At 34.0% G+C, this 23,167-nt stretch overlaps 3 protein-coding genes across 4 annotated transcripts; 1 reads left to right on the top strand and 2 right to left on the bottom strand.

The window, feature by feature from the left end:
• Positions 1-6,989: 6,989 nt before the first annotated feature.
• On the bottom strand, positions 6,990-11,710 carry FSD3 (Fe superoxide dismutase 3). 2 transcript variants are annotated; one of them, XM_078314179.1, is made up of 9 exons: positions 11,444-11,710; positions 10,841-10,906; positions 9,829-10,017; positions 9,246-9,417; positions 8,837-8,910; positions 8,710-8,736; positions 8,165-8,188; positions 7,680-7,845; positions 6,990-7,357 (listed from the first exon to the last, which is right to left on the bottom strand). In XM_078314179.1, exons 1-8 carry the CDS (start codon positions 11,570-11,572, stop codon positions 7,720-7,722), a joined length of 807 nt encoding a protein of 268 aa, XP_078170305.1. In that variant the 5' UTR covers positions 11,573-11,710; the 3' UTR covers positions 6,990-7,357; positions 7,680-7,719. The 2 variants fall into 2 exon arrangements, with proteins under 2 accessions (XP_078170305.1, XP_078170304.1); XM_078314178.1 differs by having other exon boundaries at positions 7,118-7,357; positions 7,676-7,845; positions 11,444-11,636.
• Positions 11,711-15,278: 3,568 nt separating this feature from the next.
• On the bottom strand, positions 15,279-16,326 carry LOC144564251 (small heat shock protein, chloroplastic-like). Its single transcript, XM_078313833.1, has 2 exons — positions 15,971-16,326; positions 15,279-15,832 (listed from the first exon to the last, which is right to left on the bottom strand). The coding sequence occupies exons 1-2, from the start codon at positions 16,218-16,220 to the stop codon at positions 15,375-15,377; spliced, it is 708 nt and encodes a 235-aa protein (XP_078169959.1). The 5' UTR covers positions 16,221-16,326; the 3' UTR covers positions 15,279-15,374.
• A 1,460-nt stretch (positions 16,327-17,786) lies between these two features.
• On the top strand, positions 17,787-18,329 carry LOC144563892 (uncharacterized). The gene has a single exon (XM_078313359.1). It carries the CDS (start codon positions 17,787-17,789, stop codon positions 18,327-18,329), a length of 543 nt encoding a protein of 180 aa, XP_078169485.1.
• Positions 18,330-23,167: the final 4,838 nt, after the last annotated feature.

Below are 23,167 nucleotides of genomic sequence, written 5' to 3'. Positions count from 1 at the left end.
AGAATTTTGATTTTTGAAGGTATATTGGATACATGCATAGCATCTCATATTCCGAGACAATTCGCGGCGCACACGTCATGAGGTCCACAGTCGTCCCAATGACTGCGCACCGCGTGTCATTCGATGAAGGACTGGAAACAATGTGTATTCGCTAGCTGTTGGTTTTGTTGATCAGACGGTTCACGTTACACCAATCTTTTTCGAACATTTATATTCCGTTATTCTTATAGCTAATCGTGTAGCGATTTGATTCATTAAAAAATATTCCGATCTTTTCACTCCTTTAATTATCCAAGGAAGCTCTCACCGGTTTGTAATCCCTCCATGCTAATTATTTTTCCAATCTTAACTCTAATCTTATCTCAGATGTCCATCAGTTAGTAATTAACCCGGGGTCCTGAACTACAGCTATTCAATGCAAAGTTGCAAACTGCACGAAGTTGAAAGAACATTAATAATTTAATTTTACACGCGTTATGCGTGGTTTTATATACACTTGTTAATCTTAGGAACTGTTTGGGCTAAGCGAAGTTGGTGCTATATGCTTGGCAGGCGCTGTCAATTAAGGTCTTAAGAAAGAAGAAGTTGGTGCTATATGTGCTTGGAGCTGCTGACGATTTTCAGGGAATTACTTTTTAGATCGAGACAATTAATTAGCGAGTCTTGTTCTTCTTATACTAATTTTTCTTCTTCCATAAAACAGCTAGATATATTTATTTATTTTTTAAAAAGGCAAAATTATTCATTTCATTGCTGAAATATAATAATTACAAAGATCAATTTTTATCTATCCAACCTAATGAGTTCATTATCCCTCCTTACAAATCAAAAATTTAATAACATGCAATATAACCACCAAAGCTTATTATTAGCAAGGCACCAAAAATATGCTAAATTTGCTAAAACTAAGTCACAAAGTATTGGGCTAAGGCTAAGTATAACTATACGACAAAATTGGTGAAGCATCTTCATTTTCCACTACAGTAACACATCGGTAGCAGCAAACCCTTGCTGTCCATAGACCTCTACACCCGAATGGAAAGGCACTAGCTCCATTGGCATGTACTGGTTCAAGGGAATGACATCTTCTATGACCGATAGCCACTCTCCAACAGCATTCTTGACTTTCTTACTCATGTTTCCTGCCCAATAAGAACAAAGATATTTAATTAGTAAAATCAGATTTCTAGCACTTTTAATAGCACAAGCATTGAAACAAACCTCATTCCTATGTTTCCACAAACTCCAACTAACTGCACTAAGGATAATTAAGAATCATGTTCTATCTATGACATCGAGAGAATAAGCAAATGCAAGTATACTATCCCAAGTTGTCCATGATTGCATTACAAATTGATTTTTTTTCTAACTAAAATCAAATTTGTTGAACTAATGTACAAGTGATAAAGAGATGGTCAATCGATTCATTGTGTAAACAGAACTGACATTTGGGGTCTCCAACCCACTCTTTAATGGCTAAATTGTCTTTGGTTAGCTAGATATATTTATAATATGAGGAGGGATCAAGTTACAACAATTTTTGAGGTACAACACGTTACCACAACCATTTTCTACATTTTCAAAGTCCAAATCGTTGATCCAAACCGTTAGATGTGATCTCTACAATAAAACGTACTTGGAGACCAAATTTTATATATTTTTTAATTTTTTTTTTACTATTTATTAAGATGGGTACAAAAACTAGTCAAATTCAGACCATTGAATTTTGTATCCATCTTAATAAATAATAAAAAAATTCCAAAAAATATAAAATTTGATCTAGAAGCACATTTTATTGTGAAAATCATATTGAACGGTTTGAATCGACGATTTAGACTTTGAAAATGTAGAAAATAATTATGATAACTTGTTGTAACTCAAAATTTTTGTAACTTGATCCCTCCTCTTATAATATATACTTCCTCCTTTTTAGTTTGAATTAACTTTCTTATTGGACTTCTATGTTCTTTGATTTTCCAATTAGTTTAATTAATCATTTCATGATTTGAACTTTCTCATGTGTGCTCGTGCTCCTATATTACACATTCCATGTATATGATTGTATCTTTACTAAATAGTAAATACTAGTACACTAAAATTTGGCATCGAAGCTAAACTAGAAAAAGACTTTATTAAAAAAAATAAAAATAAAAATAATAAAGCGAAATGAGATAACAGTTTATTTCGAGCCCGGCCCCTCTCAAGAACCTAATTCAAAAATCCTCAAAGAAAGTCTTCTTTTTTTTTTGAAGAGTTTTGACAGTGGCTGTAAAAATTACAAGGAAATAAAACCACAACTTCGCCTTAATTACATAACTCTTGACACCATTTCAACCACAACGATCCCTCCTGTAGTGCCTTATGAACCAGCACCTCAGCGGCCGGTACATCCTTCCCCGTAAAGATGACATCGTTTCACTGCCACCAAATCCACCCGGTGATACTGAGCATCCAGCAAAACCATTCCCCTGATCACACATACAAAAAATTACATAAAATTAATTAACCCCGGGAGGCCTGATCAACTAACTGCCCAAAATTCAAGTCTTCTACAGTGACCATATCATAAGCTACTCCTGATCGACCAATTGACAATTGAAATAAGAAAAAAAAACATATGAAAGTTCATTATGAGCAAATGGCTTATTCTTGTCTTTTATTAATTTTCAGCTTATTTGCTATGGGTTGCTACTTCTGTTTTTACGGGATGTAAGTGCGAGTTTTACTTTGATTGTTTGTCTTGCTGCTGCAGTTGACCATCAATTTACTAAAAAAAAAACAATTTTATGTCATTTGTACATGAATATGTTTTTATTCCTCTTCGCAGAAGACATAAGGAGGCATCTCATCTCATGATACTATAATTGGACATTTTATATTATTTCTTGCTGTTGTGCTTGTTTTGTTACTTGTGCTTCATTAATTTGCTGTTGTGCTTTAAAAGAAAAGGTCCTTACGAAAGAATCATCATATTTTTAGTCTGAAGTCAACAATTAGAAAGTATCATCATATTTTTAGTCAGATGTTAACAATTAGTATGTGTAACCATATTAATCATATAAAATTTATGTTTCCTCATGTTTAGGTAGAAAATCTTAATGGTGTGATTAATTGAAAACTTTGCCTGAATGATCCATATATAAATCTTCGGAACCAGTAATCTTTAACACAGTATCAAAACATTATGTTCATTAAAGAATATTATATCTAGCTCTAAGATATCAGAGGAAATCAATAAATCTCCACACATCCTTAGCATCTTTCGAGATCAATAAATAAGGAATCAGTACAATTTGCGCATTCTTGGGTTCCCTAATTATTTGCAAATATAATGGTGAGGACCTACCTAGAATTAATATTGTTGAGCATCTTATCAACATATATGATGATGCGTAGTATGTCAATCCTTCTTGAACTACCTGAGGTGCAGTCCTCTATAAAAGTTGCTCAAAGAAGACAGTCTCATGAGAGACCATCTCAGGAAATGTAATGATACGATGAAACAACCAGCTAGTAATGACCCCTTCATTCTAAAATGGAAAAACTGAACCGGATCAAACTCATAGTGTTCCTGCAGCTGGTAATGACCACTTTATTCTAAGAAAACAACCAGCTGGCAAGGTCCTGTTTTGTGCCTTTTGGATGACGGCCTGAGAAGAATTGTAGGAGCGCACACAATATTTTCAAACACAGAGAAATGTTGCTAGAATCAGTGTTAATTCCTACACTGTCTGGTTGCCCGGAAATCTCTTTCCCATTACCAGAATTGCAATGACTTGCAACTAGGGGTGTAAACGGATCCGGATAATCCGCTCTGAATTTAGTCCAAATTTTGGGCTTTGAATAAACAATAAATTTAGAGTAAAGCTAGCGTGTGACATGCTCACCAAGAAAGTTTGGTGAGCATAACTCCAAAAGTATATCGGATCGACGTCAAATGTCAAATCCAAACCGTTGAAATCCATGTAATTCATTAGTGATGCATATACATGCAAAATTTTGAAAGTTTCGAGTTTATTTGCTACACGGTCAAGTGGTCAAAGAAATGAACATTTTATTATAAGTTATTTTATATATTCAATTTTTATTATTTCTTTGACTACTTGACCGTGTAGCAAATAAACTCGAAACTTTCAAAATTTTGCATGTATATGCATCACTCATGAAGTACATGGATTTCAACGGTTTGGATTTGACATTTGACGTCGATCCGATATACTTTTGGAGTTATGCTCACCAAACTTTCTTGGTGAGCATGTCACACGCTAGCTTTACTCATAAATTTAAAGCTGAGAGTTAACATAAGTCGTTTACTCTTTCATTATTGATTCAATTTTGATTAGTTATTCAAGTTGAAAGTTATTTTTTTAATTACATATACAATATATGGATTGTATTTGTATCGTATAAATAATAAATTACTCTATAAATTATTTATTATGTAAAAGTATGTAAAGTAGAACCATATTTGTATTGTAAAGTTCATATGACAAAATTATATATCTGACTTATTCGTTTTGTATCCGTATTCAAATTCGTATTTGTTTATTATCCGCTTCAAATCCGTATCCGTATAAGGTGGATTTAATTTTACATTTTGACATCCGTTTACTATTCGTATCCGCTCATGAACATGTGGATATGGATTTGGTATCAGCATTATCCGCTTCGAATCTGCTCCGTTTACACCCCTACCTGCAACAGTCCACAACAACAAAGAGAGAATTGTCTCAGTCGAGTTAACTAATTGCTGTAGAAGTCTAGAAGAATATGCAGTTCTCTCTAAAGTTGCTCAATACTAAGAATTGTTAATATTTGTCCCTTTCTTTAATTTGTAATTATTTTGTGTGTTTGACGGAGTCAAATTCTGAAACTTGTACGTCATTACAATGAAATAATGATGTGTTGTCGTTTATTTTATAGTTCCATTAATTGACCTTCAAATTCTTTGAAAATTGCCTTTAGATGCTTTTAAAAAAAAATCAATAAATTCATAGGTAAATATAATTGTTTGGTATTTAAATTATTAGCATTCAAATTAAAGAATGCTCTTAAGATTATTGGAATGCAAATCTTGTTAATTCGGTTATAACTAAAAATAAATTAACAAAATGAAATGAGTGAGGCTATGATATTACCGATCAAATTTTATTACAGTGAACTGATTAATATATAATAATATTGAACGCGAGGATCGATGGAGTCCAACTTACTGAAGTTAGTGTTAGTTGGGTTATTTCAATGGTCAACACCCCAATGGGGTCCAATTAAAAGGCTTTTTAGACACATAATCTTATTTATTCTAATTCTTATAATCTAGCCTATAATCTAGAAAGTAAATCCCATTTATTCTAATCCCTATAATCTATACAGTATTGACAATAAAGACTTTTTTTATTTCGGAATAAAATTAATTAGGTATTTTTTTTCTGTCGGTATATATTGCTAGCTTATTTTATATTCAACAGAAAAATAGTATAAAAATAACCTGAAGCAAGCTAAAAATAAATATGGAAGCAACGAAAATAATGTGCTGGGAGATAAAAAGTGACGTGCTTGGTTAATTATCTTGCATAGGAAGGCAACGGAACTGAAGGTGTTGTTCAGTTGTTGTACCTAATGTCGACAGCGAACTGGTCGGAGCTTCCAAGTGATGTGATTGGTTACCTAATCGGCTTCTTACCCTTACCTGATTATCATCAATTTGGCATTGTATGCCAGAATTGGTGCACGGTGGCAAGAGAAAAGTATCATCGCCTAGCTCAGCAGCTGCCGTGGTTGGTGTTGGGTGAAGATATTGCCACCAAAAAGCGTATTTTCTTCAACCTTTCTGAAAAAGACAAGCATTACTTCGTACATTGACCTACCCGAGCTGCACGGACAACTGGTGTGTGGTTCTTCATTTGGCTGGCTCTTCACAGTAGACATCACTTTGAACATCTGTATGCTAAATCCATTACCCGGAAAAGATATGACTACCAGTCTTACCTTATCTTGATTTTAGGAGATATGCTGACAAACATATTTACTTGGTTTCCAAGATTATCTTGGATCATGATCCCAGTGAGAGGTCAGATTTTACTGTGATGGTAATCGGCGGCTTGTATCATGATAGCCTTTTAGAGACGGTGATCCAACTTGGAATGTACCTATATGCAACTATTTAGTTAACGACATATATTATATTTTTTTAAAGGAAAATTCTTTGCTGTCGGATACGTTGATTCTAATGTTTTTTTTTTTGTTGTTGGCCCGGATTCAAAACTCATACGGCTTCAGCATCATGCTCCCATGCTTTTAGGAACTTTGAATTACCTAGTGGATTTCAAATTAAGGAGAACTGTTGTTGTTACTCCCATACTATAATACTGGGTTGCTCTTAATACGGCCTAAATAATATGATTGACAAATAGTATCTTTAATTAAAAAAATGCTGTGTATCTAATTCATATTCCACTTCTGTTGATTCCAAAGAAAGTAGTGAAGTACGTACATATATACAATGCAAACTGCACGGAGCTCGTATATAAATTAATAATTTATTTTTGAGGAGGGTTCAAATGTCTCCATTTTTTGTGCCTTCACCATGCCTCCATTTTTTAAAACTTTAATAACTTAAAATTTAAAACTTAAAAGTCAAAATAAAACCGTTAGATGTGATCTATGTTATTTTCTCTATGTGCTCATAAAAAATTATCACATTTCAATTTTGTTTTAATGTGAATCAATGAGTTCAAAAATCAACGTCTAGAAATCATCCACATTGATGCATTTTTTACAAGCTCTTGATGACAATCAAAATAAAATTGAAATATCATAATTTTTTACACGTGGATAAATAAAATGACGTAGATCATATCCAATAGTTTTATTTTGACTTTTAAGTTTTAAATTTTGAGTTATTAAAGTTTTAAAAAATGGAGGCATGGTGGAGGCAAAAAAAATGGAGGCATTTGAACCCTCCTCTTTATTTTTATAATATATACTCATTCTTTTTTAGTTTTAACTTTCTTATTGAATATCTATGTTCTTTGATTTTCCAATCAGTTTAATCATTTCATGTTTTGAACTTCTTAGTCCTCGTCCAGTCGTGCTCTTATGTTACACATTCCGGAGATATGATAGAATTAGTTCACTCAAAATTTGGGTTTAAAGCTACGGATTCCAAAAAGTAAATTGAGATAACAATTTATTTCTACTCTTGCCCCTCTAAAAAGCCTAATTTATATTTTCACACAAACAGCAGAGACCACACAAAAAAAAAAAATACATCAGATTCACCCCTGGCGTCCTGAACTAACTGCCTTGTCTGCTTGCGTTCCCAAAATTTCCAGTCTTCTATAATATACCAAATAAACTGAAATAAAAAATAAACAAACGAATATAAATAAAAAATTATTTAAGCTCCGAGAAGTATAAAAAACCAAAGTGGGAAAAGATGAACATTTAAAAGATCATTTGGCCTTTCAATAAGAACGTGACCTATTTACATAGATAACTTGTATAAATGACGTTATAAAAAGCTAAATTTAGGATTCTGAAAAAATTCCCATCTATTAGCATCTACAGTACCGTTCGGTAAAACACCAGTCAAGGCTACAATTAGTTGCCTACAGTCTAAAGTTGGCAAATGTAGAGCTAACTTCATTATGGCTCAAAAAGAAAACGCATTTACTTACCTCAAATAGTTCAGAAAATCTTGCATTAACTGGCAAATTTTCAACCTTCTGGGATTTTAGGTTCCCCAAGGTTAACAAAGGCCTCAGCTCGCATCATTCGTACCATGACAGAATGCCATGAAACTAGGTGGTCCAAAAAGTTGTTAACATATGCCAATCTATCATCCTGGTCAAAATATAACAATTTCATAATTGGACTTGGATTATACTACATGTCAGTATGGAATGAAATTCATGTTTGGTTCTATGTTTCATAAACCGTCCTGGCAGACGCTCAATTTCAACAAAATCATGATATTATAATAATTGCCATCGCATGCACTCTCTGAGAAACCCCACGTGCCACATTAACAATAGGAAGAACAAGATTTATTTTGAAAAAGGTACAATTTGATGGAAAAATGGGCTTGTGAGACTTGGCCCTTATTTTCTTTCTTCATATACTAATTTAAACAGAGCGAGAAAGGTTCGGTATTTTCTAATACCTTGTAGTCCAGATAATATGCATGCTGAAAAACAGTAAAATAAAAAAAAGTGTCAGTATTTGCTATTTACAAAAAGTTGCATATAAAAAATCATTAGTGAAGTAATGCTAGTATGTGCTTAGCTCACAAAGGTGGTTTTGAGTTTTAACTCCCAAAACCTATTGGATTGGCTTCAAACGATGAATCTAAACCATGAAAACTAATCTATTTCATGAGTGATGCACATGTTAAATTTGTGAAATTTCAATTTCATATTATTAGATATTAAACTCGTCAAAAAATGATGAAAAACAAATGCATTAAAAGAACATATAACCTTTCTTTTTTTACCGCTTGACTTTACACTAGATTAATTTCAAAATTTTATAAATTTTGCATGTAAACACATGACTAATGATATAGTTCAGGTTAAACGGTTTGAATTCATCTTTTGAAGTCAATCTGATAGTTTTTTGAGTTAAGCTCACCAACTCTCTTTCTGAGCTTAAGCAAACAGTAGCTTCACTATATAATTTAATCAAAAGAAAGAAAGAAGATTTTCTTACCTCCCACATGTCCAGGCCAATTATTGGCTGATTATCAGGAAAAAAAGACAGATTCAGTAAAATATTCGAAGAAATACAATATGCAAATAAAACACATCATGAAACTGAGCTACTCATTTTGACTTACAATATCACCCCAAACTAATGGAGAGACGGCATTTTGAGTTTTAGCCACCACAAGCTTCTTCTCATTCCTTTTTACTGAGATAAGAAAAAACATAAACTTCAAGCAACTCAAATTACATAGTAAGAGCAGAGAGTTTCATTTGCCACCACATCTTACCATGAAATACAATAAGGTAACAGAAAATTGTTCTGGCCAGTTTTTTCCTTCATTTATAACTCTAAAACAAGAATAGGATAAGGTAAATTGAAAAAAAATAATATTTTAATTATGGGTCACGGATTGAATTTGTGGGTCAAGTCTAGATAATCTGGTGTGCTACCAACCCGTACCATTATTTTTGGTCCCCTTTAACAGAAATCTTAATTACTGATCTAAAGTTAAATTAATCTAGAATATAAATAAGACTCACAATAAAGCCAGACCCAGCCAGACCCAAAGATGGAGAGGGCTGCATTTGCAAATTCATCCTTGAAATTTGTAAAAGACTCAAAATCCTTCTCAATTTGGTTCAACACTCCTCCTCGTGGTATGCTACCCCCTTTAGGTTGCATTGACTCCCAAAAGAAGTCATGGCTCCATAGCTACAATTTTAAACAGAATAAATATGGTTAAATTAAGTTTGTCAAAGAGTATTCTTAATGTGTCATAGAAGTTATATTACTTCCTATTAGGAACCTGTAGTTTTGAACTTTAAAAAAAAAATGTGTCATAGAGTTGACAGGCCTCCCACATCTTTTTCTGTACCCTGTCATATTTTCTTCAAGGTTCTCTAAATGCACACAACAACAAGCAGAACACATACACACACAAAATCACATGTACCTCCTAACCCACAAGTACCAAAAACAGCACATGCACAAAATTAAGAAAAAAAAATATCTGTCGACTTAACCCTACACAGGTACATAAACAAACACAGAGACTAAGGCATAAGCAAATACACAAAAGAGGAAAAAAAAAAAAAAACCAAGAAGAAGAAGAGAAAAACGAACCGAAGACGCATCATTAAACTCAACCAAAGGATTGCCATTATTATATGTGGCCTTAACCATCTCCTCCAATGTGTGCCCATAAAATGTGCTATTTTTTAAAATCTTGTTCAGTTTCTCAACATGCTCATTATGGGCTTGTCCCCAGTGAATCTCCACTGTTCTCTTGCTCATGTATGGCTCCAAGGCATCCTAACCCAATATTACAAATAATAAATAATTTAAGTAACTCAATTAACCAATAGCTGAACAGATGCCCCAGCAAAGCATCAAAGAAAATTAGGATGGAAAATGTTTACTCAGATGGACAGTGACCTGACCTGGCACAATGGTTTACAAGACCGTGTTCAGCATGTTTGCTTAATACACTGCCATATTTGGTCTACTTAATTATAATCAATTTTATATAATAAAATGAAAAATATTTTGGTCAGATTGAGTCTTGGCTTCTTGACTTGGACAGATGATAACCAGGTCTGGCCCAATGGTTTTGATTAGTTGAAAGTTCAGTTAAGTTTTCTTGACAGGCTGTCATGTTGTGTTCAATTAATTAAAAACATTATGGTATAATAAAAGGAAAATTGTATCGGTCAGGTTGGGTCCTGCTCTCTTGACCCACCATGGCCCAGGTCAATAATATAAACAAAAATATGATACCGAGACATCCCTAGTTGTTGGTGCCTCATGGAGTACACCCTCAATACCTTGGAAAATACCCAAATCACCCATCCTTTCATCTTAAAATATGTGGAGATGAATAGAATATAACAAGGGCAGTTTGTGCATCATTTAAGAAAGAGGGAAAGAAGGGGCATCTAGGATTTGTTTTCATATTTTTTTTAGGGGTATATCTGATAATTCCTGTATTTTTTTGGGCAATAATGATATTTCTAGGTGGTTTATCTGACATATTATATAAACTACCTTATAGCATATCTATAAGGTCAAACCATCAAATACACCCCATAATGAACATTAAAATTAACGAAAAGAAAGGAAATCGTATGGGACTCACAAGTTCGTATGGAGGTGTGGTAAGGCCATAATAAGCTGTGACTCTATAAGCACTTCTAGCACTTCTCTGGGGGAAAGAATAAAGAAAATAATGAAGTTGGTTTAATACTACTACTTAACAAAAAAAAAGTTGAATGCAAAAAAGGATTCTACCAGAGGAGTATATTTTTATTTTTATTTTGTACAATTAACAGATTTGCTCAAATTAGGAATCCAACAGAGTTCTTAAGAAAGTAGATCATAACAGAAAAGTATTACTTCTTTTTTTCTTTATACACAAGGAAGCTTTTAGTAGAGGCATTTCATCGAGCACTTTGTAGACAGTGAAATTGTGGTACTACTTATTTGTAAGAGAATGATTAGAACCATCTTTAATTGTATAAAAATACACAAAAAGAACAATTGAGCTTGCTTCCTTTAGTAATTACATGACACTTGAGTAATTATATAGGCAAAATTCAATTAAAAACACTGGAAATAGAGAAGTACAAAATACAACTAATTAACCGTCATATCCAATGACAACAACAAGCAGATAACCACAGAAATTGATAAATAAAATAATTTAAAATAAAAATGAAGGCAAAGTAATTGTGTCAGATACCGGATAAGGTTTTGAGAATTTGAAGGGACTCGAACTCAATTTAAAGTCATTGGCTGACATTTTCCTTGAATTAGACGATACGACACCACAGCCACACCAGTTCGACGCCATCACTACTTGAGACCCCATCGCTCTCTCTATCTGCTCTCTTTCTCTCTCGCTCCTAGTGTACGTTGGAGGAGAAGAATCTGCTGCAGCAAACTTGAGCGAATTTATAGTAACTCAAATTTTTAGTTTAGATCCGGACCGTGCGATCTGCTTTGGTCCAATTATTATAGGACGCTTTTCACTTCGATTCTGATCAGACGGTCCGATCTAAACTTACAATTTGAGTTACTTCAGAGAATCCGGGCTCAGTTTGAGTTTATATAAATTATATCTACGACTGTCTTTATATGTGCTACCGGCCTATAAATCAATCCATCACTATCTTATTTTGAGGCTTTGGGCCCATGTTGATGCATTATCATAATTCGGCCTATACATAAGTTCTCTCCTAAATTTAAACTTTTTGTACGCTTTTTTATAAGCCGAGCTGCTGAGTTACGTTGAATCAATCTCTAGCGAGCAATGCTAAGGGTGTCAAAGGATTGGTAAGTACAACTCTAAAAGTAAAGTATATTGGATCAACTTCAAACGATAAATCTAAATATTTGAAATCTATGTACTTTATGAGTGATGTATGTACATGTAAAATTTTAAAAGTTTAGAATTCATTTGCTACAAGGTTAAACGGTCAAAGAAATGAACATTTATAAGTTTTTTTAGAGAAAAATAGCAACCTGCCATCTTACGTTTTTTTTCATTGATAAAAAACTTATTTACAAGGCCCCAAGTTGTTGATACGAAAAAACAAAATACAAGAAATAAAAGACTAAGCTCGGGGAGTAGGTCAGTGAATCTGACCTCCTCCCTTTATTTAATTTATACGCTCATGGAACCTACATTCTCCATTAGCTGCATTCAGTCCAGACTTTGATTTCCTCGACCGTTTCCTCCATTGGTTTGAGTATCGTCTTTTGTTGTTGACTGAAGACTCTTTTGTTTCGCTCTCTCCATAGCGCCCACATTCCAGCTGACCAGGACGTATCCCATCTGGCTCTCCTTGATGCGAATTGGATTCTAATCGACTACCAGTACTCGATCGTTGTTGTGGCTACTCTGAGTGCCATGAATCTTTCCACCATCTAGATCTGTTGCCAAAAGGAGCGTGCGTACGAGCATTGCCAAAACAGATGATCTCTGAATTCCACCATTGATCGGCTGCAGAGTAGTGATATGAACATTTATAAGTTATTTTATAAGTTGTTTTATATATTCATTTTTCATCATTTCTTTGACCTTGTAACAAATAAATTTGAAACTTTTAAATTTTGTATGTACATGCATCATTTATGAGGTACATGGATTTCAATAGTTTGGATTCGTCATTTGAAGCTAATTTGATATATTTTTAGAGTTATGCTCACTAAATTTTCTTGGTAAGCACATTACACCCTAGCGTTGCTCATCTCTTTCATTGTTTTTTCCAATTCCTTTTTTTTTCTCCGCTCGTCGCCCTCTTCTGATTAGGCAATTAGACGAGGAGATTTCTGATCAGATTAAGGTTAGTATCATACATTAGGGTTTTCAAAATGTTTTTCTCTTTTTGTGAGAAAATCGTTCAATACTCGGATCATGGCTACTGATAGGTATGTTGGTTTGAAACCCTAACTTTTGTTACAATTTTGTTCAGGTACTGTTGCAGTGTGTGCGCTCCTGAAAAGGAATAAATTTATACAATTGAAATACGGTAAAAGATCATATGAACACGACAAGCATATGGATCCTGACTCTTGAATTTCAGGCTCTGCGAAATGTAAGTATATATGACGGTCCTCTCCATCTTTCAGGCTCTGCGAAAATTAATTCATGACATTAATCCGATGAGCAATTGACCAAAAATCGGTCCGATCAGAACCGTTCAATTCGTATTTAAATTTGCGCTAACTTGATTTGTACGAATTTTATAACAGTAAACATGAATCGAACAGTTCCAATCCAACATAATCAATTTTGTTCTAAAAACCATTGGACGGTCCGTCCTTGAAAATAAAAACCCTCTGATATAAAATTTAGCTTGACGTCGGAACGATGATATCAGCCAAAATAGCAGGATTAAATTATAGTCTCTAGATTGACCTCAGGTACCCACGAAATCACATTTTCTCCAATAAATGATAAGGAAAACTTTTACGATTACTAGATCTGGACCGTTCTTTTTAACTTTGCACGAATCTCAAAGCCCAATAATACTGCCTCCTATGATGACCCAAACCGATTCAAATCCACGTCATCTTTGACTACTGGGGAGCATTCACACTCGAGTCCTTCATATATATCCAATTTTAAAGCACTGTAAAACAAAATAATTGAATAATAATAAAAAAAAAAAAACAAGATACTTCAAATCAGTTGCGACTTGCGAATCTTTTTACCTGCTAATTAGATTATTTTATTTTCTCAATGTAACTGATCTGTTAAATTGTTTGTTACTTTCGATATTTGCACAAAAATAATCAAAAATAAATAAATAAAAAAGTAATTAATTGAAAAACATTATGAATAAAGATAACATGTATTTACTATTTTAAATCCCTACTCAAAATGAATTCTAAATAAAACAAAACTTAAGGCATGAAGGTGCTGGTCTAATTTAATCCGAACAAATCATGTTCACAAAAATTGACCCAAAAAGTTTACTATAAAACACATGGTATTATGATGATTCTGATTCTGAAAACTAAAATAAAATAATAACTGTATCTCAGAAGAAGCCTTACATGGGAAGTTTGGTAATGGTTGCAAAATAGCATCGTTAAAAGCCAAAGTTGCTCAGTTCAAAAATTTAACCTTCAGATTTTACAATTCGTGCGTTGTGTGCAAGCCAAAACTGCTCTGTTAAAAAATTTAACCTTCAAATCATGTGAGCCGCCGATCACTGTCATTATTAAAAATAAACCAAAGCATCATGTTTAGAACTACAAAAACAAAAATATTGTCCTCTAGAATAGGGTTTTAGATGTATACCATTAATTGGCAATCAATGGATCAAGTCCGGAAATAATCTATTGGTACAAGCACAGTTGCTGGACTTCAGCCAGGAACGGATCTACTGCTTAATCAAAGGTGGCTAAACCACCTCCGTGATTTTAAAATTTTAATTATATATATAGAAATTTAATTAAATTTTATTTATTTTAAATATTTTATATTAATTTAGCCATCCTCAATAATTGATATATGTTTAGTTGTAGTCTAGTTGTTAAAGTTTTATTATATGATCGGAAGGTATATGGTTCAAATTCCACTCACTACAATTTACAAATGACTGCATTACGAACAAATTTAATTTACACTAATATTAAAGCAGTACATATAAATATTAAAATAGAATACAATTTTCTCAAAAAAAAAAATTATTACCATAGTAATTCTTAAACGACCTCAGAAATAATTTCCACCGTAATGAGAAATAACCCAAGTTACAACGATGTACAAATTTCTCAATTAGGAGAGAGATTTAATTTTTTTTTTCTGAAAGTTGACTAGTGCTGAAACAAATTATATTGACTGAAGTCTTTTAGTCAAAAGGAACCGCCAATAATATTGACCAAATTAAGTTACAGTACTCCCGCGGATGCATTTCATTGATCAAATTAGATTAAAAAATTTGGTTAATCAAACTATATATAAACCAATACAATATGAGCAGGAGAATTGATGGAGGGCAGAACTTCTAAAGCACGAGTTCAATTCAGTGGCTAACCACAAATCAATTTGAACTACAGACTACATGCCAAAACAAAAACAAAAAAAACTTTGAACTAAAACCTCAGTCAGCAACAGACACAGCAGCACATATACATTGTCTAGCCTACGAAAACAGTTTTCACTTGATCTCGACATCGAAAACCTTGCGCTCGACTTGCCCCTTAGGAACTGTCACAAGCAAAACCCCGTTCTTGAATTCGGCCACAACCTTGCTCTTGTCACATTCATCGGGCAGAAGCAATTGCATGTCATATGATCTGGCGTTTCTCTCTTTCCACCATTCACCCTTCCCTTCACTGCCTTCCTCCTTTTTATGCTCTCCCTTTATGACCAACATGTCGTCTTGCACCGTTATCTTCACCTCCTCCTTGGACAAACCCGGCATGTCAAACCGCATTTTCACCTCCTTTTCATCTTCCATGATGTCCCATGGAGCGCGCACTTCAACGTGACCTCCATTGCTTTGAGACCGTCTAGTCATGGTGCCAGGATATGCCATGGCATCCTCAAATAACCGGTCCATTGAATCTAGCATCTGCCTCATTGTCTTCATTGGTGAGTACGGATCCATCAACCCTACAACATTTTTCAAACACCCATTGTTAGTAACACAATGTGGCAAAATTGTTGATTACAATATTTCTTACAAATTACTCTTTATGACACCATTCAAAGAATTAAGTATAAGCAATTGAAGGGAGAAAAATTGCATACCATAAGGAGAGATGTCAAGAGCAGCACGGTGAGGCCGCCTCTGCACGGCCTGCTTACCGCCTTTCTTCCCAACTGCATTTTGATCGACATGTACACTCACTGCCGAGTCCTCATGCCTCTCCGGCATTGCTGAAGCAGACATAGGCCTGAGACCTTGATTCCCGAAGCATCTGGGAGACATCACCATAGGCCGTGCCATGATCCGTGAGGCAAGACGACTAGCGAGAGCACATGGAGATGCCACCGCCATTTTTGTACAAGGAAACTAAGTTAGCTGCAGTAGATTAGTAAGGATTGAGTGTGCCTGAAGTACTGCTTGATTGTGCTTTGAATTTCTTCTACGGTGGAACATTGATGAGTGCCTTAATTTATATAGAGCTGGAGACAGCAAATCGAGAAGGTTCGTAATTGGTTTTGGGTGAGATCCGGAGCCTTCTCCGTTCTTCAGGAAAGAACTAGACCCTGGGAGATGAGATTCGACCATTGACATGGGTCAAAATATTTAACTGGGTTTTCTTTGGGCCTAACACTAAGTTGGTTTATGGGTTTAAATACTAAAATTGGAGCTTTGGGCCTGAACAAAAGAGAATAGCGACGAAACTTCTAATAGTGACAAAATTCCAGTAACAGCCGATTCTTCAGTTAACCTTTTTAGTTTTTACCAAAAGATTCCAGTAACAGCCGATTCTTCGGTTAACCTTTTCACCAAAAGAGAAAATACGAAAAAGTAATACATCATTTTACTCAATGGAATAATCTACGAGATATTATCTCATTTGCAGGTTCTCCGACAGGAAAATCCAAAACAACTTTTTGTCGGAGAACCTAAAACAACTTTTTTTATTATGTTCAGTGTCGTTTGTTGAATAATATGGAAACTACGCAATGAATCTTGCTTTCAAAATTCTAGCCATAAGATTTTTCGTACAATTATTTTACTCATTGTTTCTCTTATCACTTATTGGACAGGGGTGATCAAGAAATAAATTAGAGATATCATCATTGCTGATTGGATGCCTGTGGATACTGAAACAATCCCCCTGTAGGTCTGGGATCCGAATGCCACTAACCATGACGAAAATGGACTACAGATGGTGGCGTATCAAACGCCCCCACCACGAAAAGAATCTGACTCCATGGAGTCTCTGCTTGAAGGAATTTGCAGTTATTTTACGAGTTATAATATGATAGCTATTAGGTCTTTTGGAACTCAGTTTTATGTTGCTGCATTCTGCGTACTTATGCAAGCTAGGCACAAGCTCTGTTTGGTGTTTTGGCCTTATGTCAGTAGTTATGTTTTCAAGTATTTTGGACTATGGATGTAATAATTGAACGGTTTCTTTAATGAAACGGGCGTCAAGCCTTTTATCAAAAAAAAAATACGAAAAAGTTAAAACAACGAAAGGTTGTAAACCAACCAAAATGGCATCTTTGAAATCAATGAGCACATAATCATATTACTAGTATCGTGCCCGTACGTTGCAACGAAAATATATTATAAGAGAAAAAAATATCATACAAAATAACATATTTTCATAAAAAATAGTTATTTAAAAAGAATAGACCAATTTATTCTCATACAAATAAAAGATGCAAGAGATGCATGTAGATATCTGAAGAGGAGAAATAAGAAAATGAAATTTTTTTTTTTTGCTAAAAGTTAGATAACTTGTCATCAAATATCCTGATATGTATAGAAACAAAATTGATAATATTTCTAGATTTATCACGGCAATAGCTATAAAAATATAGAAGAGAAATAAGGAATGAAATAGATAAGAAAACATAAATATATTACTAAATTGGAGAGGAAGAAATGAGGAATGATTTTGATATGAAATTTGTTTTTATCTCAGTGGGATGTGAGGGATCAGCTAATGATATGAAGGTTTTACGTAAGGCAATTGAGAAAGGTTTTACCGTTCCACAAGGGAGATATTACCTGGCTGATGCAGGGTATGCTAACACAGGTCGATTTCTCCGTCCATTTCGTGGTCATATGTACCATTTATCACAATTTCAACAAGTTGCTAGATCCAGTCGCTATCGATCAGCGGAGAATCTATTCAATCACCGCCATGCCCAATTGCGAAATGTTATCGAAAGGGCATTTGGTGTGGTAAAGAATAGATTCAAGATTCTCAGGATAATGCATCCATATAAATTTAAGAAACAATGTTTAGTTGTTTTAGCATGTTTTATTTTGCACAATTTTATCATAATACAAAATGAGTTACAAAATGATAATGATGATTTTCTGGACCATCAAGAAGAGCAACAAGAACAGGAGGACGAGGAAGATGAAGAGTCAGATGAAGAGAATGATCTTACTGACATACATGTTGGAGATGTGTTGTGAACAACTATAAAAAATGCACTGTGGAAAAATATGCAAAATCGAAGAAACCAGTGGAACTAAATTTGTAATGCTTCTTGTATATTTATTGTATTGTTATTTTAAGATTTATTATGTCATCTTTGTTTACTATTTATTTGGATTAAATTTATTGTTATTTGATGTTTAATGTTAGTTTGTGTACATATTTTTTAATGAAAATTGCATGATTATAATTTTATTTTTTATTACAGAAAATTACATGGCTATATTGTTATTAACAGAAATTTATTTATCACTTTATTGTTATTGAATATTTTTTAACATAAAGTTATTAGTTGCATACATTTTAATTCATAATAAAATCAAAATTCAATAAGGTCATGAGAGTCATTTCCTATCATTTCTATATTTTAATGAATGTTCTCTTCCACTATTTCAATTGTTGAGGTTGTCGAACGTAATTGGAATAGAGAAGAAGAGTGGCCAATTCCTAATTCTACAATTCCTCTATTCTTTTATATTTCCTTGCTATTCCATAGCTTGCCGAACAAGCCCATATATTGCTAAATTTCAGAGTTTATTTAATTTTTATTGTAATGCATCGTGTGGTGGCATGTGTGACGAGTATATTTTTAGTTAAATTTAGACATCTATACATTATTCAGATGCATGTAATAAAAAAAGATATATTATTGTAATTGGAGGACTGAGATTAAATCCGAAATTTCAACTTTCAATCTTAGCCGTTAGCGGATCGGACACCCAACATGCTTAATAATAGAATGAAGATTTAGATGGGAGAATTTCATATATACCACTCAAAAACTGTGAAATTACATATTTACTATTTAAAAATCTAATAACTCACATATTTATCCAATATAACTTTAGCATATATCAAATATATCCAAAAATTAGATTAATTATGTTTAATTTTCCTAAAATTATAATTAATCAATGATTAACTTAGCACCATCTCTGTTTTCTTTTCCTTATAATCGTTCTCTTTTATGTCCAATATAAAAGATTAAAAACATATATTCCAAATAGTGCCAAAACACATATTCTCAAATTCAGTTACTAATTTGATAACGAGTTGTGATATCAGTGTTGAATTCAATATGAGTTATTTTGTTGGAAAAGTTGGAGTGGTTACCTTGTTTTTAGACGATCAAGCTTGAATTGGAATCCTTATATCCGAATCTGCTGCCCCTTCTCTCCAAGTTTAAGGCTGTGCTCCAGCGTCCGTAGAGGAAGGAGAAGGGACGGAGAGGAAGAGAAACGAGGGTTCGCTACCTCCGAACAGTAAATCATGCACCTTGAATCGAGGGTGACAAGATCTGTCAAAAATCAACACTACGCCTCTCCTTTCTCCCCTCTGAACAATAACTCCTCCCCTCTGCTCCCTCTCCGTTTCCCCTCTTTTGAAGCAGGTAAGCGACGAGGGCAGCCCGTTATTTTTGGGTTTTTCCTTTCCTTCCCTTTAATGAAGGTCTTCTACCCCTCTCTGAAGTACACCCTAAGGGAGAGAAGAGATGAGGAGAGAGTTTAAGCGAAAATGAGAAGTTACGTCAAAAAAGACTGCAGGAAAATCTGTGCACAAAAGAGGAAGAGGCAGAAAAGAAGAAGAGACTAAATAAGTTATTAATTATATTTTATATAATCTTAAACTTAATTAATTTTATGTTAATGGATAAATATGTAAGTTAGTAGATTTTTAGATAATAAATATGTAATTACAAAAATTTGGATGATAAATACATAATTTCACGACTTTTGAGTGGTACATATGAAATTCTCCTTGTTTAGAAAAGTTATGAAACAAGCCTGCAAAATTAATGGAACTTTTTTAAGAGGGTCTAACATACATTAGAAGCTATTTTTTTATTTTTTTATTTTACAATTTGTAAAACTTTTTATTTCGGTAACATGAAACGGGCACTAGTCTGTTATTAAAAAAAAAGAAAAAAAGAAAGAAGTTATTTTTGAAAAAACGACCTTCTCAATATGATCAAACAATTACAATAAATTCACTTCAATTTTTCATTTAACCATTTAAATTAAAGTTTCTTCCAACTCATCACTTTTAAGTATAGTAATATACGGCCATTTTTATTAATTTTCTAAAAAAAAGAAAATTTTAAAAATAACTTTTGTTTTTTTTTATTATTTATGCCCTGACCGCCTGGGCTTGGGGCGACCCAAAATTCCCAGTGAGGCGTCAGCCCCTCGGGCGGCCCACATGGCAATCATGACGTGTGTACAAAATCATAACATTTAGAGACAACGAGAGCTGGTGTTCTATGACACTATGATAATTAATATCTAACATAAAACAGTGGTCTACAATCAAAACTCTGATGAAGCCAAAGCAATACTAAAATATTCAACTTAATTTTCATTTAAAAGAATAGTATCAGCTATTCTTGTTCCATTCAAACTCCATAGAAAATAGAGTCGTGTACTCGTGTTCTTGACCATAAGCAAAAATAAATGCTACATGGTGGGTCCCCTTTGCAACATTGCATGCTCATTGGCAAAATTTAGTTAAGCCCCAAAAAAACTGTTATTCAGCCAAGCCCAGCACAAGAACCTACCGTGATTTTTATTTTTACCCAAAAAATAAATTATTTTATTATAAATAACCACATTTTGGTCAAAATTTTATTTTTGCCCAAACTGTACAGAATATTTACGGTCCGGATTTAAAATTCCGGACCATACAGAATATTTGCGGTCAAAGTTTTTTTTTTGATTTAAAAATTCGGACCGTATATAATATTTACGGTCCGAATTTTTTTTTAGTCCAACTTTGCACCTCTGGTTAACATATCAAAACACCTTAAAAAATCATGAAAATTTACCGAGATACATTATTTACTTCATAGAATAAGACTGTGAAGTTTCATACAGAATCTCAAAACAGATCGTGAGATATCGGCTCTCAAAAATTGCCCGAACTGCTGAAGGAGTGCTTCTCAGCCCAACTTTGCACCTCTGGTTAACATATAAAAACACCTTAAAAAATCATGAAAATTTACCGACATGCATTCTTGACTTCATAGAACAAGACTGTGAAGTTTTATACAATATCTCATAACAGATCGTGAGATATCGGCTCTCAAAAATTGCCCGAACTGCTGAAGGAGTGCTTCTGAGCCCAATTTTGCACCTCTGGTTAACATACCAAAACACCTTCAAAAATCATAAAATTCACCAACATACATTCTTGACTTCATAGAACAAGACTGTGAAGTTTCATGCAAAATCTCAAAACAGATCATGAGATATTGGCTCTCAAAAATTGGTCGAACTGCTGAAGGAGTGCTTTTGAGCCCGAACAGGCAGAGTCGAGGTATGTAACATTCAACACTGATTATATTTCATTCCAATATTTAACAAGTCGTATTGTTGTTCCTAAATTTCTTGTTTTAGTGTAGTGTTTTTTTGTTGTATAAATACTTCCCAAGAACGATTACAATATATAACATAGCTCAACTCAAAGCATAATAAAATATAACGAAACTAATTGGTATCCTTGCAGGGTCCTGCCTACATGCCTCCACTCTGCCTATCAGTAGTGGAACAGAGAGGACGGTGGTCCTGTCGCCTACCTTGCATTTCATGATTTTTGAAGGTGTTTCGATATGTTAACCAGAGGTGCAAAGTTGGGCTCAGAAGCACTCCTTCAGCAGTTCAGGCAATTTTTGAGAGCCGATATCTCACGATCTGTTTTGAGATTTTGCATGAAACTTCACATTCTTGCTCTATGAAGTCAAGAATGCATGTTGGTAAATTTTATGATTTTTGAAGGTATTTTGGTATGTTAACCAGAGGTGCAAAGTTGGGCTCAGAAGCACTCCTTCAGCAGTTCGGACAATTTTTGAGAGCCGATATCTCACGATCTATTTTGAGATATTGTATGAGACTTTACAGTCTTGTTCTATGAAGTCAAGAATGCATGTCGGTAAATTTTCATGATTTTTTAAGGTGTTTTGATATGTTAATCAGAGGTGCAAAGTTGGGCTCAGAAGCACTCTTTCAGCAGTTCGGGCAATTTTTGAGAGCCGATATCTCACGATCTGTTTTGAGATTTTGTATGAAACTTCACAGCCTTATTCTATGAAGTCAATAATGCATCTCGGTAAATTTTCATGATTTTTGAAAGTGTTTTGATATGTTGACTAGAGGTACAAAGTTGGGCTAAAAAAAAAAAAACTTTGACCGCAAATATTCTGTACGGTCCAGAATTTTAAATCCGGACCGTAAATATTCTGTACGGTTTGAGCAAAAATAAAATTTAGACCAAAATGTGGTTATTTATAATAAAATAATTTATTTTTTTGAGTAAAAATAAAAATCACGGAGAACCTACCAACATGATCTGCAAAGCATATAGGCCTAGTAAAAACAAATCAATGACTTGGGCAGCAAATTTCGAGATTCGTTTTGGATTTCAGCCTGCTAAGAATCCGACTATTCTGTGCGATGGTGACTGTATTTCTCATTATCCAAAGCACTGGCCACTGCCAGTCCGACCCCACAGCCGTTTAAATGACCCAATGATAATCTGATAAAATTTAGCTGTTTGTTTAACCCTTGCTAAACGGCACAGAGAGTCAGAGACCCAGTAAACACTGCAGCGAAACGCAAGGTCTCATCTACGACTCAGAACAAAAGTAGACTTAAATCTAACGATCGAGATCCCTTCTCCCCACCTTCAAGGAAGCGTATCTTTTGAGGAGTCGTTTCGTGCGGAGATTTTAATCTGATCCGTTCGTTTCGGATCAAACGGACCAGATTAAAAGCTCCGGAAATTTTGAGAATTTTTTTTTTCAATTCAAGCAAAATCTGATTTA

The sequence above is a fragment of the Carex rostrata genome, chromosome 13 (genome assembly GCF_964058835.1).
Source record: "Carex rostrata chromosome 13, lpCarRost1.2, whole genome shotgun sequence".
Lineage (NCBI taxonomy): Eukaryota > Viridiplantae > Streptophyta > Magnoliopsida > Poales > Cyperaceae > Carex > Carex rostrata.
Note: the sequence above shows the minus strand (reverse complement) of the source record. Positions and strands in the feature narration are given on the sequence as shown.

Coding starts and splice junctions, on each gene's coding strand:
- FSD3 (XM_078314179.1), bottom strand. CDS start 11,572: ATGGGGTCTCAAGTAGTGATGGCGTCGAACTGGTGTGGCTGTGGTGTC. Junction 9,418..9,828: donor AGTTTAATGATGCGTCTTCG/GTTCGTTTTTCT, acceptor TTAAAATTGTAG/CTATGGAGCCATGACTTCTT. Junction 8,189..8,709: donor TTGGCCTGGACATGTGGGAG/GTAAGAAAATCT, acceptor ACTGTTTTTCAG/CATGCATATTATCTGGACTA.
- LOC144564251 (XM_078313833.1), bottom strand. CDS start 16,220: ATGGCGGTGGCATCTCCATGTGCTCTCGCTAGTCGTCTTGCCTCACGG. Junction 15,833..15,970: donor TCTTGACATCTCTCCTTATG/GTATGCAATTTT, acceptor AAAATGTTGTAG/GGTTGATGGATCCGTACTCA.
- LOC144563892 (XM_078313359.1), top strand. CDS start 17,787: ATGAGGAATGATTTTGATATGAAATTTGTTTTTATCTCAGTGGGATGT.